The sequence below is a fragment of the Monopterus albus genome, unplaced genomic scaffold (genome assembly GCF_001952655.1).
Source record: "Monopterus albus unplaced genomic scaffold, M_albus_1.0 scaffold326.1, whole genome shotgun sequence".
Classification (NCBI taxonomy): Eukaryota; Metazoa; Chordata; class Actinopteri; order Synbranchiformes; family Synbranchidae; genus Monopterus; species Monopterus albus.
In genome coordinates this window covers 610,464-632,616 of record NW_018128206.1, presented here as the reverse complement: position 1 = coordinate 632,616, position 22,153 = coordinate 610,464, and the positions used below count along the sequence as shown (strand labels likewise).

The following is a 22,153-nucleotide window of genomic DNA, read 5'->3' as shown; positions in this document are numbered from 1 at the left end:
AAGTTGCCCCCGATGGTTAGAGCCATCGGTTGAGTTGGCGCCGCAGATGGCTGCCATCGGTTCTGTACCGGAAACAAATTCCTTGTGTGTAACATACTTGGCCAAACAAAGATTATCCTTGTCCTTATATTACATTAATGACTGCATCTTTCTGTGTTTGCATATTTAGACCTGTGGAGGTGCCAGTTTCTGCTGCCGCTGGTGTCCCTGGGTCTGGTGGTGTTTGCAGGCCTAACTGCATTCTGTGCCTGCCTTTGCCGAAGCCTCACCCCCACCCTTGGAATAGGAGTACTTCATCTGCTGGCTGGTAAAACTTGTTCAACTGTTTACTTTCACAATATGCATCATCAGAATGGTTAACTAAGCAGTTAACATTTTCAGCTCCTGGGGTAGTTGCCGAGTCTGGCCCAAAGTGGCAGACCAACTTTGAGCTACACTGCTGGCATGGCTAAGAAATAACTGGGCTGCCTATTGTCAGATTCCACAATTCCAAAATCAAGTGGTCTGCAGAGAACAGGGTAGAAGCCGACCTTATTCACTCTGTCATGCCATGTGTGAAGTCTGCAGGCATTAACATGGATACACCTTAACTTTAATCCTACTGTTCAGTGTTCACAAGTGGCACATCACATTCTTTGTTTATTTGACATACATCTTTGATAAGTAAACTATTAAAGTACAATTCCCCTCAGCTTTACAGAGCGTTTTAGCATCTTTCAGTTCCATGTTTCAACACTGTGGTTCTGATCCATTCTCACCTCTTCTATCAACCTGGTTTTTGCATTAATCTTATTGTGTCTTGTTGTGTTTACAGCTTGTTGTCTGCCCAAAAGTGGGCAAAAAAGTCACTTAAGGCAGGTTTTAAGACCTTTAGCAATGAATGACCAAACCATTTAGTAATAATTTAATAATTTCAAAGTTAATAATTGTCAAGTCTTGCTTGAGCCTCATGTTATCACGCAGTGTCCCGCTGTTCAACTGGGACTACATTATGCGTATAGTGGGATAATTACAGGCCTTTCTTTCACAGAAGAAATGTTGACATGTCACAGTAGGACAAGCAAAGGTGGTCATCAGAAAATGAATGTGGTTCAATTTAATAAAGCTGCCTCAGTTTCAGAGTCCTGGTATTATGCATGGTGACTCACTGCCACGCTGAATACAGCAGCTCCATTCTAAATGTTATTAGTAACATGTGCTTTTCCTACTATGAAAGCACAAGTCAAAATGTGAGCTGTGGAAAAGGCCTGTTTGCAGTAGCACTGCAAAAACACAATTCAGGGTTAGACTTTGACTAAATGTCTGTCTAAACCCGGTTAGCTAGGAAAAGCTATCACAGCTGAGTAAGTATTTCCTTATGCCTGCTCATTCTGTGCCCTGCAGGTCTCTGCACCTTAGCTACAGTGTGCTGCTACCTAGCAGGGATGGACCTGCTCCACAGGGTGTCTATGCTTCCAGATAAGGTGGATGGCTCTCTGGGCTGGTCCCTCTACTTGGCTCTCATTTCCTCGCCACTGCACATGATGGCTGCTGCACTGCTGGTGTGGGCAGCACGCAGCCACAGTCAGCACTACTACCGTATGACCGCCTACCGGGTGGCATAGACTCTGCCCTGTTTGAAATAATGCGCTACTCTGACACCAAGATGCATTTTATAATGATCTCTGTGGAACAGGATGTGGGTTACTCTGTGTATTTTGTCCTGTAAAGGATTAAAATATGTATAGTGCAGCATATGCTTGGATCACTTCTCACCAGGTTGAAAAGCATTAGCTGTGACCCCGTTTCATACTACACATTCATTCAGTCCAGGTCCTGAATACATAGTGCATTTACCTTGGACAATTGTACTTTATTTTTATACCATGGAAAACATTTCTGTAGCTAATGATTAGACTCACCAAGTTAAATTAGACATTACAGTAAGTAATGAAGCAACATCACTTAGACAGGGCAAGAAAGATGTGTATTCAATGTGATCAGGCACGTTTTAAATTAATCACTGGTTTAGACAAACTTATTTGGGTGAGAACATGAAGGCAGACAATTAAATTATGTTCAAGTTTGACCTCTTGCGCTTAACTGCAGAGAGGGACACTTTTTGTATGTGCTCTCTATCAGTTTTACCTCAAAGAGCTCGTTTCTCACCCTCAGATTTGATCATATGGATGTTGCTTTGTACTTATTGTTCCTTGTGATCACAGTAGAAGTAGTATGACTGTGCACACATCGCATACACATCGCATTTTTAGTATTTAGAGTTTTAGTATCCAATAGAAATGATGTCCAAAACAACCTCACCTTGATCCACTTTGTAATAAACAGGAATTATCATTTTAAATGTTAGCGTGCCTACAAAATTGGCCAAATGTCAGAGTATTGCAAACAGAGAAATTCAAGCAAAATTTAATCATTGCGGACATTTATGGATTTTGCTTGGAAAAACAAAAATATAACATTTTTGGAAAAACAACCTCCTATCAGGTGTACTCAGAAGTCACAGATTGGTCGGTGTTCATTGCAGCTTGTGTGATTTCCGGCTGCTAATCAAAGCAGTTTACTGTTGTATTTACAGAAGTACAGTAATAAGTGTGTGGTGTGGAATTGGGTTACAGCAAGTAACAACAAGTCATACCCAGAATAATAGTTAGGTGTGGTGACCTTTCCCTTGTGTTGCACTAACAAAAACACTTGACACTAATATGCCAGAGGAATGGACACACCTTTAGCGTGTCTGCAACAAAACAAAACAATGAGGTTTGGTCAGGGGTTTCATGTAGTACAATAGGAAAGTGTGGGAATCATTAAGTATAATGACTGTTACTGTATTTGTTTCTATTTTTATAAAAGGTTGACCTTTGCTATCCACCTTTTTAAAGTGATGTTTACAGTAATTCAAAATGTTTGTGTAATGCTTTCTTTGCAATTTTCAAGTATATTTTGACTCATTTTTGCATGTTTTTGTAGAAAAGTCATCAAAGAGCCAACATAGTGTTTTTTACCGTTTTGTTGACCTCGTGTTCATATAAATTACTTTCCACATTCTATTTGTGAATTTGTTTGTTACTCATACTTGTTCCTCAGTTGTTGTTTTTTGTATTAGGTCCTTTTTGTTATCACCATTATGAAAAGAAATTAATGAGCTAAATCAACAGGGTTTAAGGGAAATATTTTTTCCCTGTTAGGCATTATGAATGTACCTTAAAGGCCATACTATTCCTTTGCACTTAAATTATTTTTGAACATCCTGAGTGCTGCTATAGTGGTAGTGAATTTCTATTTTCTGACACTGTAAATGTCTCAATCAAAATCAGTTAGAAAAAATAATTATTACCATTTAAATCATTCTATATGCCTTCATAAAGATATAGAGTAACACACCACTGTGAAGGCTCCATGAAATTTATGAATGTCTGCTCAATGATGCACTGTGTGTGTGGTCTGATAATATTCCACCATTAAGTGTCCCTGAATCTGCTGTAGTGTAAATAGAACAGCTTGTGAATCTACAGTGAATTGGTTGTTCATTCTCCAGCTGTGCACTGAAATGCTTAATAACTGCACACTTAAATATTGTGTGTGAGTATGTAGTGTACACATGCATATTCCAAGCAACTGCTGAAATTTCAATAAACTGTTTTTAGCCTGATCATGGCAAGTCCATCCTTACTCCTCTTCTTCAGATGCAAATCTCTGGTTGTTAGCTTGTTGCTCCTGCTCTGTCTGCACCCGGATTGCAGGAACCATCACCTGTCTCTTTCTGGCTAGGGACAGAGCGATGCCCTTCTCATAATAGGCACATTCATTGATAAAGAAGGGATAAAGGGGCTCATCACCTTTATACCTCAGTGTTTCACCTGAGAAAGTCTGGAACAGCGGGCCTCCAGGACGGAGCAGACAGAAGTCTTGGTCCTGTGAAAAGGAGACAATCAGGTTGGCTGATAAAGACCAACACATGAGAGATTTAAAAGCTGTAAGCCAGTCTCCATAATTATAGGTGAGGTTTTAAAGCTGTTAATAGGTGAAAGGAGCCTGCTCACAGTAGTTAGAAGCAGAATTCCACAAAAACTTAAATTAAGAGAATTAAAAAAATAAAGTTTATTCTTTTTCCTGCCAAGAATTAGATGTGAAGGACACTACCCTACTACTCTCATGTCTGTACATAATGTAGCAACAATGGAGCCAAAAAAAAAAAACATTAGCATAGCAGAGCACTTGGAAAAAGCAGGTGTGTCTATACTAACACCCATTGTCTCTTTAGAATATGACGACAGGCTGTCAGTTTACTGGAAATTAAATGCTGCAGCTATTCTTATCATTGCACTGTTTGCAAGCCAAGAAGTAGTTGGCATGCAAATTCCTGTAAAACCCTAAAGCCATTTTCACATTTTATTATTTGTGTGACATAAACAAACAAAATATAATATGCAAATTAATGACCTTTAGAGGTGTTTGTTGGTCTATTTCTGAACTCTGAACAGAGCCAGGTGAGCTGCTAACTCTGTATCCTGTCTTTTTACTAAGCTAACTCTCCCCCAGCCTTAGTTAGGCTAATTGTACATTTTGTGCAGTTTGAATTCTTGGAATCTGTGAGAGGATCTGGAAATTTTTGGTCCACCATCATTTGGTCTTTTGAACTTTGAACAACAGAAAAAAGGGGAACTCAACTCCCTAAAAAGAACTATACAAATTAATTTAAAAGGATTATAGGACTATCGTATTACTCACAACGGAAACTGCCAGCTATTAATAACCATAGGTGTGTAATGGTATGCAAAACATGTTATTGAGCGTCATGATTACTTTTTACTATGAAGTGACACTGGGATAGGCCCTTGCTCTTTCATGAACAACAGGTGACTTTCACCTGCTTCATAAGGTTCATGCCGTCACTGTACTTTATAACAAAAGTCGATTAATTTTCTTAGGACAAAAGCTTTGTAACTTTTGTGTTCACATCTATATGTAAACAAGTTCCTTCTGTACTTTATTGTTAGGTACTTTAAATTGTTTTTGTTAGTTGTTGTAGTTTATCCCCTCCATTGTTCATTCAATTGGGTTCATTTAATTCTTAAAAATGGAAATTTGTAGAAGGCACAAACACATTTAAGAACACACCTGGAGCTGAGGATGAATGGCTGCTGTGATGGTGCGAGTCTCACTGTCTCTTGGGTAGTCGATGTGTTTAACCATGGTGAACACATCCACAAATCCTTCTTCAAAAGTACTACCTGAAAATGACAAAAGAAACAAACAAAATTAGGAAAAAAACAAGAGCTTAAATTTGCTCATGGCTTGCAAGACAAAAATACAAAGCAATAATAATAAATTGATAACTTGTGTTTATTGTACCTGAGTTGAAGGACTGGACCCAGTCGAGCATGTGCTGCACACCAGCTTTCATAGCCATATAGATGTTTGACCTCACCACACCGTGGGGCTGAGGGCCAATCTCCATGGCTACAGAAAATGATTTTTTAATGAGAAATATCACCGATTATCCATCATTCAATTGCTATTGATAAACTGGTATCATAGAAACAATGAACAACTTACCAAAGCCATGTTTTCCAACTGAATCAAGAGAGTATGATTCTTTATTAGAGACATCGAAATGGATGTACCTCAGTGGAATATCTGGCATCTGTTTCTAAAAAAAGACATGTCAGACTTTGCTTTAGAGTTCAAGCACAATTAATTCTTTCTTCCACTTATGTGTGCACAACATACAGGATGAATTGATTTTCCATGTGTGTAGGAGTGCTTCTGGCTTGCCTGAAGGTGTCTGAATATGTGCAGGCAGATCCAATCACAGTCAGAGTACGTGATGAGGCATAGGCCCATGTTGGCAGTGGTGTTGTGGAGGTCACAAACAAGATCCACCGCCCCATGACTGCCTTTGGGACCCAGCATTGTGTTCAGTTGTCTGGCCCTGATTATCTCATAGGGGGTCATGCCTGACATGGGACCACTGGGAGACAGGAGTGCAAAATGACAATTCATCATCAGAGCTGTTATCATAAACATCATCTACAACTCTCACTGCGGCCTAACCTGAGCGACGCATGGGTGAAGCACCGGTTCAGGTCGGTGTCAATGTATCTGAAGCACTGCTGTAATGGGTGTGACAGCACCATCAGCAAGGGCACAGCCTCTTCCTCCTCATCCTCCTGCTTTGTCACGTTCTTCTTCGCCTTCAGCAGCTCCCTCACCAAGTACACCCCAGACAGCTCATTGCCATGGGTACCGCCGCACACAGCAACCTGGGACAACCTTGGTAAACACAACACCTTGTCCTCCTCCATCTGAGAGTAGGCAGCGACACACTGGGGAAAAGTGAAAGAAGGTGAAGGGCTTTGAAAGGGGTCTCTGTAGTTTGTTAGTCCTCCGTCACTATGTAGCAGAAGCACCGACTGGGTTGGATTTTCTCCATTAATACATAATTTAGTATGCATCAGTGTCAAATAATGTAAAACTACATATTTGATTCTCTCTCGTTTCACTCAGTGGGAGGTATCAGTTACTCCAGTGCTGATGCCACTGAGTACATTGTGGACAAAGCAGAGATTGATATTGATTTGTGAAGCCTTACCTCACTTTTCTGGCTTGCTGAAAGCTGCAATTGGACAGTTCCGGCTTTAAACCCTAGAAATGTACTGTGCTCTAAAGCAGCACTGAGAATAATGTCTCTTTAAAGTCTCATAACATAGGAGGAAAGCTTAAGGAAAAACAGGGCGAAATGTCAACTCCTCATTCACAGTGAATGACAAAGCATCCTACTGCACATCTTACCCGGCCTGTTACCTTCCTCTTCCCTCTCTCCCTGCTGTTTGCCCTCTTCTACCCTCTCCCAAGCTTTCATGCAGTTTCACTGATTCACCATTCCCATCCCTGTTTTGCAAGCTTTTTCCGTCCCTCCACCACCTCTTGTCCACTGCACTGAATTTGCACTGTACTACACTGTATCGTAAGCAGGGTGTGTCCTGTGAGTGATGTGGTGCATCAGTTGCTTCCTGTGAGGGTCAGTCAAACCATAAGTCCCTCCCCAGCTGTCTGTTTCTCTCAGCAGCATGTATAGGATGGTAGGTTCCAGTCTGCCTTTCAGAATATTGGCTAACAATAAATCTGCTGGCATGACACAGCAGGAGAGGAGCCTGTGGTGAAATACAGTGGGAGAAACAACTCTTCTGGCAGGGAAAATGGCACGTGCACCAGCTGTTGAGTTAAAGAGAACGTAGGCTGAAGTTTAAGATGGTTAAATGCAGTGAAAACAGCCCATTATTATATTGAAACAATATTATTTTCATGAACACATACCACCTTCTTTAACATGCATTTTTAATAAATATGCCTTAAGTTATTTATTTATTTTAAGGAATTGTGACTAAGATATGTACTTAATGAAACATTTTACACTTGAACAAGAGTTTACAGCCATGCTCACAGCCCTGTGGATCGGTACTAACACAAAGCAGAGCTTTGAGCTAAATGATGATAATGTTTAGCAAGTATTTACCCATGTTCTCTACCTTGGTTTAGCCTGTTAGCATGCTTTCATTTGTAAATTAATTTTCTACAAAATACACTTGACATTAATGTGAATATTGTTAGCTTAAGGCAGCTTAAATACTTTAGTCATAAAATTTGTCCTCATGTCTAAAGTGAGGATGTCATCAGTTATTACAGTTAATCGTAAGGGCAACATGAATTTCTTTGGAAAAAAGAAGTAGACTGATTCACATTTCAACCCAGAGCCATAGCGGCTACTAAAAATAAACTTGTAACTCAAACCATGCAACAGTAACACTGTTCTAACGCTACCTCATATCTCGAATAACATTTGTCATGTCTGTGTTGCGGCTTTGTATTATCTGATAATTAGCACATAAGGAAATATAATACAATGTATCTGCAGCAGGCTTATGTAAAACAACATACTGGCCCAGGTTCAGGTTATTGGATCACATTACTGTCTACTTCATGCAGCTGTCCCAGCATCTTTTTTGTTTATAATATGCCCGACTAAACAAATGCTTTGAAACATACTCCCTGCTCCACCTAAGAGTGCCTAAAGTAGTTTTTATAATTGTTGTCACAGTTCAACTTCAAGAGCACCTTCAGGCCTCGTGGGTTTGCTGGAAGTGTGGGATTGTGAGCACGAGGCCTTTTTGCTCCCTAAAGCACTTTTTTGTTGAAAAATGCCCTTTAGACAAAGCAGTTGTACTACTTGTGTAACAATTTCATGGTAAATTTAGCAATTTTACAATTACAAGCTCTGGCACCTTTATGCCTGCAAACATACAGTACCTCCCATTAAACATAATCCTAAAGAAGTGATTTGGCAAACCTTTAAGTATGTCACCTGATTATTAAGAACTAGTGGAAATGTTGGAACAAATAACATTTAAAGAACAGTATGAAAAGTTTTTCTTTTCTTTTCTTTTAAATTACAGCATTTGTTTATTCTAGATTCTTTTTCTTTGTTAATACAAAATACTGACCCACGTTATGTGCTCCCTGTCAGTACAGAACAAACTCCCTTTTTTCTGCAAATGAAGACAGTCCTCTTACAATTATATGAGGAACCCAAAGTACAAGGAAAAATACTACCTTACAATTGTCAATACTATAATATGAATGTCTGTACATTTATAAAATCAGTTATTTGCAATGCTTTTAATTTTTTATTTTTAATTTTAAGTACACTTACAAAAATCATGAAACGCACACACATGGTTTTGGTGTCATGTGCTTGCATATATACGAGCTCTTCAGCAGACACACTGGGCTGTGACGTTTACTTTCCTTACTGCATTTACGTTTCACTTTGTGCTCATTCGTCACACTTTTTTAAAATCTATTTCTACGGCCACGTGAAACTTTGTTCCCATTCACCTTGTTTTGACTAGATATTACCATACTGTATAAAATGGTCATTTCATTAACTGATATTGAATAAAACGACACAAATGTGAAGTTTTCCCAGTACAGGAACAGGTTGTTTTTTTTTGCCACTGTGCTGCTTTGTAGTCTTTCCCCAACTATTTCTACAAGAAACCAGAGTCAAAACAATTTAGGTGTGATGCAAATACAGGTGAGAGCAGGCTGCTCATTTCTAAGGCAAAGAGAGAGTAAACAGGCCTTGTTGCATGTACTGTAACTTTCACCATCAAAATTTCCATTAGGCCTTGGTAAATAAGAAAACTATAATAATTATAAAGCATGACAGTGTGGAGGTTCAAACAGTATTCTGGACAATCATTTTTTTAAACACACAATACTGCACAGCAGCAGTGCTGTAAAGTGATGGAAGAGCAGATATGCAGTCATACAAGCACACTAGAACTGTCCTTCATTACACTAAAACACTAAATCAGAAACACCAGATGTCTTAAAGGCCACCAGTCAACATTTTAATTGAAGTATTTTAATTATATGTTTTTATTAACCAGGTCTTGCCCCCTTTTTTAGAGTTATTATGCTGTGGACGGCAACAGGAACACAGTACCCTCCTGCCTGTGATCTGAGAGACTTAACAGACTTCAGCAGAGAAAGTAAAGAAAAACAATCTACTATAGATTTGGAAGCACTGCCCACTTCATTATCTCCCCCCATATACTCTGCCTGCTCTGAGTCAAAGCAGCACTGTCCTCTTAGATGTGACAGCAGCAAAGGGTAGACGCTAAAACTCAAGGAAACAGGAACCAAAAAAGGGGGCAGGAGAGGTCGGAGGAAAAACCCCACTCTCCCTAAGGATCAGACAGTAGAGACCGTCCTGGAGATCTCTTAGAACAGAGAGCTACTGGATGGAAGCAGCCATCCATGCAGGGGACAAGCAGGCCTTTGTGGTAGCTGTCCGCCAGGCAGCTTCAATGGGTGAGTCTCTTCAGGGCAACGCTGAGCTCAAAATATGTCTGGGCAGCCCTCCCAGCCGCCACGATCCCTCCCTTATAGATATGAACCTGCTCACCAGTGGTCCGGTCCTCACAACGCTCAAACCAACATGCCTGGTGGCTGTCATGAGGTGTGCCTGAAAGAAAGAAAAATTATGCTGAAAGGAAACAATCTGCATAGATGATTAGAATAGAAATTAAAGCATGATGAAATGGCAGTGGCGAGACCAAGAGGAATACTTGCTTTTTAAGGAGGGATCAATAAATTGGTCCTCATCGACAGCTTTTGGAAGAGAAAAGGGGATCACAGAGATTTTTTTTTACCCCTTATTTCAAAGATTTTCCCTATGCAAAGGAGAGAGGAATACAGAAAATCCAAGTGCAACACAAGATTGACCCTTACTTTCTTCTGATTGGCTGGATGTGCGTTGGCTGGCAGTCGCCTTGTCTCTGTCCCTCTCTTTCTCCCTCCGGGCGCTGCGCTGCTTCTCCTCCAGCCGCTGCTTCTCCACATTGGCCTCATCCCAACGACCCTCCTCCATCAGTCGCTGGTCAGGCCGGTGCCGGCTGTCGGTGGGCGCCACGCCCTCCTCAGGCTCGTTTAGGGTCAGTGCCAAAGCAGTGAAATAGTACATGGTCTCTGCTCCCTCACTGCGAACAAACAAAAGCAAGAATTTAAACATGCATTTAAAACAAGATTTTCCATATAAATCAAGTTAAAATGAGACAGGACGTGGTATTTGTCAGTTATACTACCCCTCTCCATAACACACTGCTGCCTACAGTGATTTTGTTGTTATTCCAGCTTCTCCACCTTGTGTTGTCAAAATATGGTCTGTAAATTAAGGGTTAAAAGAAATATTTTTCAATCTGCAACTAGTCCTTTTAAAAACCCAGTTATGGAGGAGCTCTCAGCAGCTACAAGTCAGAATCAGTGGCTGTCAGATGTCAAAAAAGCTCTTTGAGCCTGCTGATGAGCTCAGCAAATGTTTGCACCTAATAAACTCAGAAAACCTTCTTGGTAGCTCGCCAGGAACTACAGCGACAACTGTGTGCAGTACAGACAGCAAAAGTGAAATGTTTTGGCTCCTTCCACAGACCTGTTGCTGTTGGCAGTTGTGTACAAGTCTCACGTTCACACATGCACCCAGCCATAAAACAATAACACTTACGGCAGAGGGTTCCTCCTCCACACCTCTCTGGCTTTGAGGGTTTGATAGACAGTCTTCTGTTTGCCCTCTGTGCCGTTCTCTCCTCTTCGGCTACTCTGCATCACCCGTGAAAACTCCATCTTCTCATCCCATGTCCCTGACAGCACGTAGTGGGCCTTGCCATCCTTGTCCATCACCACACCTGTCACCTGAAAATAGAAGACAGAGGGAATTAATAGGCAGAGTTCAACATCCTGAGCTATGGAGCATAGGTGGCAGGTTACTGGGTAAAATTTTCAAGTACAGAATAAAACTGCAACTTGGTTAAAGACAACAGAGTCCAGCAGAGTTTTTATTATGGCACAGGGGAATTCTTGTGCAGCAAGGGGACATGGAAAGAAATATGATAAATACACAATGAGGCATTTGGAGACATTAGAAGCACATTTACTATGCATGCAATACAGAAATCAACAAAAGGTTCATGGGATACAACCAAATGAAATGAGCAAAGGTAAAAACAGGGCTAAAATAAAGTGCTACTCTGTGTGGGAAACCAAGAGGAAGTTCAAGGTGCATTAACAATTAAGAGTTTTTATTGTAAAATGATAAATGAAATTAAATCAAAGTGAAATTTGGTGCATGCTCCGTGGGAGTAAAACTGGCTTTGTTTAAAGCGTATTGTACTTCCTTGTACACTGCTCATCTGTGATGTAATTATAAAAAGGGCAGTCTTCAGAAACTGTCAGTAGCTTACAATGACGCCCTGAGGATATTATTGAGAAAACCTAGATGGACGAGTGCTAGTGAATTGTTCGTGTCATCTCGAGTTAGTACATTTTCCGCTGTTTTAAGAAACCTGATGTTTAAATTTATTTGTCGCCTGAATGGTTAAAAAAAAATCATATAATTTTATCGTTGACTAATGTTGCACACAGTGACATGCGTTTTACTTCGGTTCTCTGGAAACACTGGTATGCCTGCCTTTTAAAGGGGCAGTAGTTTTATGGGTGTTCTTGTGTTCTCGTTTTTATGTATTTTCTGTTTTTATTGTTTTGTTTTTAAACTGTTCTTTTATTGCTTTTATTTGTTTTGAACCTGGACCTTGAGTCTGTAATAAAGTGTCATCATCATCATCATCATTTACTGGCAAAAAATATGTTTCACACACAGGGAATTTGTCTCTGGTACAGAACCGAGGTAGCCATCTGTGGCGCCAACTCACACACACACACACACACACACACACACACAGATGGTGGAGTTGATCTGGCCATCGGGAGCAACTTGGGGTTCAGTGTCTCGCCCAAGGACACTTCGACATGTGGACTGAGGAAAACAGTAATCGAACCACCAACCTTCCGGTTAGGGGACGACCACTCTGCCTCCTGAGCCACAGCTGCCCCCAGAAAACTAAATCAATCAAGGGTTTCTGCATTTTTCTCACCTTCCTGGCCACATCTCTGGAGAAGTAGCTGTAAGGAGCAAACTTCAGATGGCAGCGGTCTCCAGTGGTGTGGTTGACTACGTCTATCTCTCCAGACTGGATGGGAAACAGAAAGTTTGAGGGATGCTTCATTTTCAATTGAATAAAAGTTTATATGTCAGTTTAGACTTGGAATTGTGGGACGTCAGCAGGATGGCTCTGTACAGAACTGTGCACGGTTTTCAAAGGATTCAATGGTTTGTCATATGCACAACTAAAATGAGTGAAATACATGGTGGTGTATTCTTAAGGCTGCACAATTTATCAGCGTATAAAAATGTACCACAACTAAAGCAAACTATTCAATAAATAATGCATTTTGTACGCACTTGAGTGTAAGCATGCAACATTATGCAAAGGATGTTTGATATAGAGCTGTGATACTGATACTGTGTATGGCATGATAATCCTGTGTGCTATCACAGATGTTTTGGAGTTTTAAAAATGATTATGAATTTGTCAGTTGTCAGAGATACTGATCTATTTAATCCTGCTAATGGAAGCTATCACGTAAACATCTGATAGTACAAGCATTGTGCAGGTAATGCCGCACATCAGGCCTCAGCAGTACAGGATTTACGAGTTTTTGCACTTTGTTCATCACAGAACAACTTGATTTGTCTGGTGAGGGTCCTGCTTTAACTCTGTCAGTCTCACCTGATCGATCCACAGTTTTCCTACAATGATGTTGTGCACTGTGGTGGTAACTTTCTTCCATGTGTAGTGATTGTTACTCTTTTCAAAGATTGCGTGAATTGTGCCTACATGGAAAGAGGAAATAGACGGGGGTTATTAATCAACTGCATCTAACAAAACAAGCCTTTGTGAATGCCTCATTCAAAGATTCCATTAAAAAAAGGTGCGCCAGACATTCCTCAAGCTTTGCTCATTTCTTTTTAAAGAGCTATGATTACTGCTTTATGTGCGCTGTTTTGTATTCTTAATCAGAAAGGAACTGTATTGTTCACGTCACACCCTACACCTCCGTCATCAAAGCATGCTTCAAATGTTATGAAGCTGAATGTCTCTTACCCAGCGGCATAATAGACAAATATTTGCCCCTGAATTTACTGGCAACAGTAATTTCCTGCCTCAGAGTCCAGCCACGGTCAGAGATCACATGGTGTGCAGCTGCAGGTGGGTGGTGGCTCACCTGAGAAAGAGATGCAAACTATGTGAAGCGTACAGTCTGGTTTAGAAAAAGACAACATAGCCTGAGGTGCCAAATGTGGTATCCTTACTGTTTTGACAGATTCTGATGCACCCTAGCTGTTGCAACTCGCACTGAATTTACAGACAAAGTGAATTTACAAACTTGTGAACTATAAAGCATGAAACAAACATCAAACAACAATCCCAGTATTTCAAATCTAACTATATCCCCCATCTACAACAGGGTTTAAGTTTCCCCCAGTTGTACAACCCCATTTAAATTTCAAATCTAATTATATCCCCCATCTACAACAGGGTTTCAGTTTCCCCCAGTTGTACAACCCCATTTAGAGCCTTTGTGACTGAACTGAACCAATCTCTCTCTCACTATATATAAAAGCTCATGCTCTTGATGCTGCTTTCTCCACAGCTGTATGATCACGACTGAAAGCTGACTGAAAGCAGTTTATTGGATTAGTTATTGAGTTGGATTCCTTTTCCTCATCTTCAGGGACAGAAACCTCTGTGGGATTTTAATTTTCCAGCCTTAAGCCTCTTTTTTTGTGTCACCCACAAATCCCCTCTCCTCTGAACATCCTTTGTCAATGAACTGCAGTTCAGTTCCCATAAAGAATGAAGCCAGAACAGACTTTTTTAAAGGTCAGGGGCTTTCAGCTGGTTGTGACCCAGGGACCACCATAGTGACTGAAGCAACCTGAGGACCACTGCTGTGTGGTGGATAGACCAGAGGGGCACTATTTTAATCCTGAAGGTCACCTTGGCTTTTCTAAATTTTATGTAAGAATGACAATAATTAATACATGGAAATGTGTTTAAAAAATAAAATTAAAAAGTGATTCCCACGGTGAAAATAAATGACTGAGTGTACGGTCAGGGACCACTTACAACGCCTTCATAAACCATCCGGGGGTCACAGACTACTGGCTGAAACCCCTGTTCTAGGTGAATCTCCATGGCAGTTTGTCCCAAATAAAGGTTAACTTACATATTGTTTTGTATCTTGTCTTTCATATAAAAATGCCACACCTGTAATTTTCAGATTATAAATAAAAATGGTTTCCATGTGAAGTCTCCCTAAGCATTAATACCTGCGGCACTCTCCTAACACTTAATGTTTAAACTGCCTTTCTGTTCCTGATTTGATTGGTTGACGCTGATGAATGCGAGCGCCCTGGAATGTATGTAACCCTAAATACATCAAAAAAGGAAGCAAAAAATTCTCAGAATGCTGAGTCAGTGGAATTTGTGAAGTCATCCTTCTTCATGTTCATTTCTTGTTTATTTAATTCATTTTCACTTCCTTGTTGTTAGCTCTCTGTCCTTCTGAGTGTCCTCCTCTCACCTGCTCACAGAGGGAGCGGTACCCGCTCTCTCTCTGGCGGTCCAGCTCGTACGTCTCTCCGAGAAGAGGGTTGAAGGGCTTGCCCGTGCGGTAGATGGTGGTCGAGTAGGAGGACACGGAAAAGGCAGCCACGTAGCACATCTGCTCCAGGGAGCTATGGCACTTGGCAGCCTTATCCAGCAGCTCATGGTACTCGAGGTCCTCAGACAAGCGCTGCAGCATGGAAATGGGCTCATTGAAGTTCACCTGCAGAGAGCAGAATAATTTAGACATGGACTGATGTTTTGATTTGATTTGATTTTTGATTTGATTTATTCTTTCAAACATGTAACGACAGTCAATATGTCAACACACATAATTTTTACCATCATTGGTTTGCAAGCAATAAATGATTCACTTCTACACACTCACCTATTATACTAAAAAGAATATAACAGTATTAACATTCTTACATCACACAAGTGATATACTAAAGAATGGTTACAAAATATACATCACACCCACAACAGTTAATCATTGAGCCTGTTCTTGCATATATCTTGATTGACACATACCTTTATATTTATGTTTAAACTTGTCAATTCTAGTACTGTTTTTTATGTCTACACTTAAGTTATTCCATAGTTTTACCCCACTTATGGAAATACAGAATCTTTTTTTGGTTGTACGTATAGCATGAATTTTTAAATTTAACTGACCCCTTAAATTGTATCCCCCTTCCCTTTCATTAAATAGTTTTTGAATTCCACCAGGTAATAAATTGTTCCTGGTTTTATACATAAACACAGCAGTCTTATATCCCACTAAATCAAAAAATTTTAACAATTTAGACTGTATGAAAGCTACATTGGTGTGATCCCTGTACCCCATCTTATGCACAATTCTTATCGCTCTTTTTTGTAATATATACAATGGTTGAAGTGAGCTTTTGTATGTATTTCCCCAGTTTTCAACGCCATACTCCAAGTATGGTAAAATCAATGAAGAATACAAAATGCGTAGTGCTTTCCCGTCCAAAATATATCTAACCCTTGCCAATATCGATATATTCTTTGCTATTTTGTGCTGAACATATCTGATATCAGATTTCCAGGTGAATTTATCATCAACTATGACACCTAGAAATTTAATTGTTTGCACTCAGTATTACTTCAAGTGACCATAACTTTTAGTTTGAAAATAAAATTAAAGAAAAAGAAGACCTACCCCAAGAAGTTATTTAAAAAAAATGTACAAATATGTCAAGACTTGACTGCATGAAATTTCAACTACCATGATCTTTCTTTAGTATCAACAGATTGTACAAAATAAAATCATACATTATTTATTACAATAAACAGACATATTTAAATGCAGGGATTTTTAAAATCACTAAACTGGTTTTACATTGCTAATACAGTTTACTATTTAGCAACACTTCATGTGTAAACATTCCAAAAAGCTCAGAGGCCAGACTATCAACAGGTGTTAGTGTTTACTAGAAACCAGTAAGGCTATAATAATAGGCACATTCCAGCTTCCTTGATGTGGTTCTTCCGGTTATTAAACCCTATTGGCAATAAGAAAAATGTAAGGAGGAAAGTGAAAGTACTTAAGGTGTTTTTCGCCTGGTACTGACTCAACTCTACTCACTTCTGGTATCAGGTGCTTGGTTTTCAACTGCAGATGGTCCCCTCTCAGTGTAGCTGGTTGTCATAGTGGCACAGCATTACGCTGCCGTGATGTTGTCAGCAAACAACACAGTAACAATGGACAACATTGAACGAATGCTGCTCTTGATTCTCGTTATGTGGCTGTTTTTAGTTAGTACAGTAATTACAGTAAAGTAGCAGTTAGTGCTAAATAAGGTTGCTTTTAAAAATGGCCCTTTCTTTGTTCCAGGACATCTCACACATTGATGACACAATTTCTCTGATCAATCGCTAGTCTGCAGTGTTTACACGTCACCGTTTGGTATCACCGCTGGTCGCTTGCAACCTTGACGGAGGTGATACCAAAAATAATACGAAGTACTACCCCTGACATTTGACTGATGGAAAAAAAAATAAGATGAGTCGAGTTGAGTTGAGACAGTAGCAGGCAGTGGAAAAGGAGCTATAATATTATATCATCACTAATACAGGATTTTTGCAAAATCATTCAGGAAATGAACAAATCGCTGGACAGATAGGATCACTGATATGCATCTACACAATGTCTCAGAGGTTTTTCCAATATAACTTAACAAATGGTTGCTCAGCCTGATCCGTTACAGCAATTTTCACCTCAGGTGGCTGTGACAGAATGCCATTCTTTCTGATATTATCTGTCTTTTTTAACCCACGTCAGAAGATCAATGTGATTGCAGAAGTCTATGAAGTAGTAATGTTACCTTTTTACTGTAAGTCACACTGGATACCGAGCAGCAACTGCAGAAAATACTCACAGGCATTGGGATCTTGGACAGCTCTTTGCCGATGCAGTTTTTCATGATACTCCATAAGTTGAGAGAGTAGTTGGGTTTGTCCGGGATACGCGTCCGTCTCTTCTTCAAGGGCACAAGGTCCTGAGAGGGGGAATCCTGGCTCATCGCTAAAGGCTCCTCATTAAGCTATAAGGCAGAAACTTTTGTCAATTAAGCTCCTATAAATAACAGCTTTAAACGCAGACTAAACAACATTTTATAATCTATATAATCTATCGTAACTGCGGCACATGGTTAGAATTGAGAAATCTACCACTGCTGCAGTTTTACAATACAACACTGTGTATTTAACAGTCATAAATGATAGTAAACAACATGTTAACAGTGTTGCAGCTAAAAAGAGTAAACCAGGTGTTGAACACTGATCCCAGCGGCTAGAATGAAACGTACCGACTGATCATCAGGACACAGGTCACTGTTGAAACCGCTGATATTACTGCTTGACCTTCTGTAAGAGATTTCAAAAAATAAACAGGTATATAAGACAAATATAAGTAAAACTGTGCATGCAAGCGGCTAAACTGATACTAAGCCAAACAATCATAAATGACTGCAAAAACAAAGACAGTGCAAAGCAACCAAAGCAGATGACTTTAATACACCTTTGTGCCTCCATGTCACACAAGGTTTATTCTTGTTAGCTGCTTGTGTGATAAACAGATACTGACTTGTGGAACTGTGGGTCTGCAGGTACAGTGATAAACTCAGGAGCTTCTTCCATGGCATCAAAGAACTCATTTTCATCGTCTTCATCACTGGCTTCACCTTTTTCTGGTCCTGCAGCACCTTCACAAGAAACAATCACTGGCGTTCAGTGTTTCTCACATTGAAACTGAAAAAAGTGATATAGGTACAGTTAAACTCTTTTCTAATTAATCTTTTCCACAACAAGAATTTTCTCTCCAAGTTTAATATCAGAATGAAAGCTCTGATATTTTCAGTAACAGTTATTTTCCTAATTAGCTGGTAAATACTACTATATTAAAAATGCAGGCCTTTCAGTAGGAACTCAAAGCAACAAAAGGCAGTACACCTTTCATTACCGAGACTGGCAGTGTGCTTTATTATGCTGGAATATTCCTCTGTTGCAAAACTAGACTGGGAGTCATCTTATCAGCCTGGATAAATGTAATCTCCCCCAACACCCCAGCATCTTCTGTACTGCCTGCATCATCACACTTCCACCTCCATGCCTCACTGTCAGGACTAAGCACTCTCTGTAGTAGTCTTAACTAGGTTAACGCCAAACAAGCTGGCATGGGTCAACATCTGCTCTTACTTTTAATGTCTGCAGAAGCATTAGCGTGTGCAGCCCCTCGGAATGCCCGCTCCAAGTGATTGTGCTGCTTAGCCAGTTGCTCTAAAGTCTCCTCCAGCCTCACTCTCTGCCCCCGTTCTGCTTGAAGGGCTTTCTGCCATCGCTTGTTGTGAGCCTGTGCCAGTGCGAGGAAGTCTCGGCATGCCTGAGTGCAACAACATCACACACTTGTACTAGTGAATCCCAATATCCAACTACTAAAAGTAATTTTGTCCAGCTAATTTATCATGCACAGAGTACAGACTGAATGAAATATAAATCCATAACACCCACTGTCCCAGATAAATTGTATGTCAAGAACAAGGCAGGAGTAGATGTCCAGGGGGAGATGGTGATACTTACATTAATCATGGCATTGGAGGTGATACGGAACAGTGTGGCCCTCTCCGTCACCTGACGAATCTTATCCCCAGCCTCCCCAGTCAGACGCAAACTGTCCAGTTCTGATAAAGACCTAAAAGAAACATCACAGTGTATATATAGAATGTATAAACTGTCAGGACAATACATCATTAGTTTGTGTAAAAGGCCATTCACCTCTGATTCAATGAACTATCAGTATAACTCGTGCCTTGTTTCTGGCAACTGTTTATCTACACACCCATTCTATGAAAGGTGTAATGCTACACCTAAGTTTAACATTTAAAATTCAAAATAGTATCTTGCTATTGTAAATGGTACATTCTTGGCATAAGATCTCCAAAAATATTTGTCATGAGTGATCTTATCTCCGCAAATTTTAGCATGTCCATGTTTTGGAGTCTTCATTTCTAAATTATGACAGAAGAGACGTGTGAGACGTGCATTTGACTCTGGCCTGAGGACTAAAGCAAAAGCAGAACAAAAGACTGTTAAAGCCTGACCTCTGGAGGGCAGAGCCATGCTTTGAGATCAGGTCGTTGCACGTGCTGAGATCCTCCACCTTGCTGCTTAGTGTTCTGAGAGCAGACTGGACATCTGAATTATGTGACCCCCCACCTTGTCCTGGTGCCACAGGTGCAGATGATGATGAGAAATCGTCCCCAGAATCATCTGTTAATCAAAATGACAGCAGAGCAAACTTTAGAGAAAAAAAAAAGTATCACAGCAACAACAATAAATTGTTCTTTCTCTCCACATGTCTTCACATATTCAAATATGTTTGTGTGTTTCACCTGACTCAGGCTCCATGTGGGCTGCCTTTGCTTTGGCCAGCTCAAGGGCAGTGATCCAGCGTTGACGTTCCACCTCACAGCTCGCCTTCAGGTGATATGTCTGTAACCCACCATTAGAGATGACAAAGTTGCAGGCGTCATCCACAGATATATTTGCTGTGGCCAAGTTGATTGTGCCCCGACACGTATGGCCCATCTCTGCCTGGGTCCTAATAACCAGAGGAATGTGATTAATTTCTTTGTTGAAACTATAACTAGACAAGGGAAATAAAAGATATAACATGGGCCATTTCCTGTTTTTAACAAACCGTAAAACACAGTTCTACTATCTGATCTACAGCTATCCTAAAATTACTTGGTTTTCTGAGATTACAACATTTCCTCAGGGTTAATCTGACAAGTACATTTAACAAAAACTGAAAGCACACTCAATGAGGTGAGGCTGACTGTTACATGCATTCCATTGACAAGTGAACAATAGGTTGATGGTGTAATTAAGTAAAACAGGTTATAGAAGATTAGTGCTAAGGGGTTTTTCTGGTGACATGGTCAAGGCTATTGTTCCTCTGTGTTATGCATTTCCTGTGTTTTACAGGAAAACACACCTGTAGTATGACAACAACCCATTGCTCAGGACAAACCACCTCCGCTGATAACCCTTGATGTAATTTGTCCACTTGAACACCCATCCTTTGTATGTGTCACCGGCAGGAGCTGGAGTGGGGGTCCTGGGATCTGACATCACAGCCCCCAAAATCAAGATACTGATGTGAGTAACCTTAAAGGAAAATGAAAGTTAGAAATCTTTAAACAGCAAAGTTTTTGCTTCCATATGGAGCTAAATCAATGAGTTCATCAACACAAAACAATTTTTTGTCATTTCATTAAAACAAAAATGCCACAAATTTGTTGGCTTTATTGACTTAAATCATAAAAAAAATGTTTTTTGTTTGTTTGTTTGTATCAAAGTGACTACGTGTGGTTTAATACTGCTGGTTGGACAAGGCAAGACATTTTATTATCAGCTTGGACTTTGTGCAATTATAATAGGGTTGCAACAGGTTATATGCATTCCATTCAGCCCTATTATCTGACATTTTATGGCCCAAAGAGTTAAGCAAGAAAAACTGTTGTTTAAGTGCTAATAAAACTACTAAATCACATACCCATTTTCATACTAAACCATTTCAACAATTTATACATTAACATGACTCATTAAACCTGGTATAATAGGTCAAAGGTTAACTCTGAAATCAATACAGATTCACTACTGACACGTTTTAGTAACAAAACAGGTGTTTAAACAAAGTGGAAGTTCAAGAGACCGAGATGTGATCAAAATATATTAATTCCATGTCAACTAAACATTATTTATTCGAACTTTAAAAGGGTTTTAGAAGATAATTCCAACGATCTTGTTTTGGTTCATGTAAGTTTACATTACAGAGCCAGATGACAACATAACAACATAACTCTAAAAACAGCTGCGAGCTTGACACCAGAAGCTAGCCAGCGTTAGCACTAATTAACCTAAAGTGGGGATTACAGTAATAATAGCTCAACATTGCCAGGGAATGAGCCAAATTGAGGAAACGCCAACTGACAGGTTTTGTCGAAGTTTAACAGCTGCTGTGTGCATATTCTTAATACGGTACAAACAAGGCACACCGCTAGCTAGTTTCGAAACTCGCCAAGAGCTCAGTGTTTACCTTGACGTGTCCGAAATTTGAGATCAGGCAACCTGACACCCGGTGTAGTCGCGGTTAGCTCTGACACCCATACGCCACTGTACCTAGCTGAAGAGGCTAGCTCGCTAACGGGACAGCTAATGTTGAAAACAACTAGACGGAAGACGTCGACAACAACAGCGGCTTAATTATTACATAATGCTACACCAACGACTTTCATTAGTATCCATTAATTGTCGTGTGTATATTGTTAACAATACCACTGCGTACGACGAGAAGAATCTAAAGCTAACTGAGATTTACGTGTTGGTTACACCCGGTGCAATCCAATTTGGTCCCGTCTAAAACATAGACCTGGCTGCATTGTGTTCCCATTAGTTGCGTCAAGCTAAACAATCTCGTCCCTAATCTCGACGTTAGCATTCAACGTAAAAGCATATTGTGGCAGTGTTTGTCATATAAAAACAAGTTGCATGGTTGTTGA

The 22,153-nt window shown here is 40.1% G+C and overlaps 3 protein-coding genes across 6 annotated transcripts in view; 1 reads left to right on the top strand and 2 right to left on the bottom strand.

Annotated features, from left to right (window-relative positions):
• The window catches only part of LOC109974274 (claudin domain-containing protein 1-like), a 4,343-nt gene extending 1,967 nt beyond the window's left edge, over window positions 1–2,376 (top strand). For 3 of the 4 annotated variants that reach the window (XM_020624396.1, XM_020624399.1, XM_020624398.1), the window contains exons 3-4: window positions 170–307; window positions 1,384–2,376. In XM_020624396.1, the coding sequence (XP_020480052.1) occupies window positions 170–307; window positions 1,384–1,604 (359 nt within the window). In that variant the 3' untranslated portion in view covers window positions 1,605–2,376. Of the gene's footprint in view, window positions 1–169; window positions 308–381; window positions 707–1,383 lie in introns of those variants that run through there. The other variant, XM_020624397.1, reaches the window with a different exon arrangement.
• Window positions 2,377–3,364: 988 nt separating this feature from the next.
• On the bottom strand, window positions 3,365–6,306 carry LOC109974273 (N-acyl-aromatic-L-amino acid amidohydrolase (carboxylate-forming) B-like). The gene is made up of 6 exons (XM_020624395.1): window positions 6,055–6,306; window positions 5,776–5,971; window positions 5,557–5,650; window positions 5,353–5,460; window positions 5,119–5,231; window positions 3,365–3,912 (listed from the first exon to the last, which is right to left on the bottom strand). Exons 1-6 carry the CDS (start codon window positions 6,303–6,305, stop codon window positions 3,667–3,669), a joined length of 1,008 nt encoding a protein of 335 aa, XP_020480051.1. The 5' UTR covers window position 6,306; the 3' UTR covers window positions 3,365–3,666.
• A 3,563-nt stretch (window positions 6,307–9,869) lies between these two features.
• LOC109974282 (oxysterol-binding protein 1-like) lies at window positions 9,870–22,023 on the bottom strand. Its single transcript, XM_020624416.1, has 17 exons — window positions 21,691–22,023; window positions 20,587–20,759; window positions 19,982–20,190; window positions 19,691–19,859; window positions 19,170–19,281; window positions 18,789–18,972; window positions 18,178–18,295; window positions 17,900–17,957; window positions 17,471–17,635; window positions 15,046–15,291; window positions 13,563–13,683; window positions 13,188–13,291; window positions 12,492–12,587; window positions 11,066–11,253; window positions 10,297–10,544; window positions 10,138–10,176; window positions 9,870–10,030 (listed from the first exon to the last, which is right to left on the bottom strand). The coding sequence occupies exons 2-17, from the start codon at window positions 20,721–20,723 to the stop codon at window positions 9,870–9,872; spliced, it is 2,355 nt and encodes a 784-aa protein (XP_020480072.1). The 5' UTR covers window positions 20,724–20,759; window positions 21,691–22,023.
• Window positions 22,024–22,153: the final 130 nt, after the last annotated feature.

What these genes read in the sequence shown, in the direction of transcription:
- LOC109974273 (XM_020624395.1), bottom strand. Translation starts at nt 6,305, where the DNA reads ATGGAGGAGGACAAGGTGTTGTGTTTACCAAGGTTGTCCCAGGTTGCT. An exon ending in AGTTGGAAAACATGGCTTTG is followed by an intron (nt 5,461 to 5,556) that starts GTAAGTTGTTCA and finishes CATTTTCTGTAG; the next exon opens with CCATGGAGATTGGCCCTCAG. An exon ending in GGTCCAGTCCTTCAACTCAG is followed by an intron (nt 5,232 to 5,352) that starts GTACAATAAACA and finishes TGTCATTTTCAG; the next exon opens with GTAGTACTTTTGAAGAAGGA.
- LOC109974282 (XM_020624416.1), bottom strand. Translation starts at nt 20,723, where the DNA reads ATGTCAGATCCCAGGACCCCCACTCCAGCTCCTGCCGGTGACACATAC. An exon ending in TGTCCAAGATCCCAATGCCT is followed by an intron (nt 15,292 to 17,470) that starts GTGAGTATTTTC and finishes TGCTCTCTGCAG; the next exon opens with GTGAACTTCAATGAGCCCAT. An exon ending in TGGAGGAGGAACCCTCTGCC is followed by an intron (nt 10,545 to 11,065) that starts GTAAGTGTTATT and finishes GTTTGTTCGCAG; the next exon opens with TGAGGGAGCAGAGACCATGT.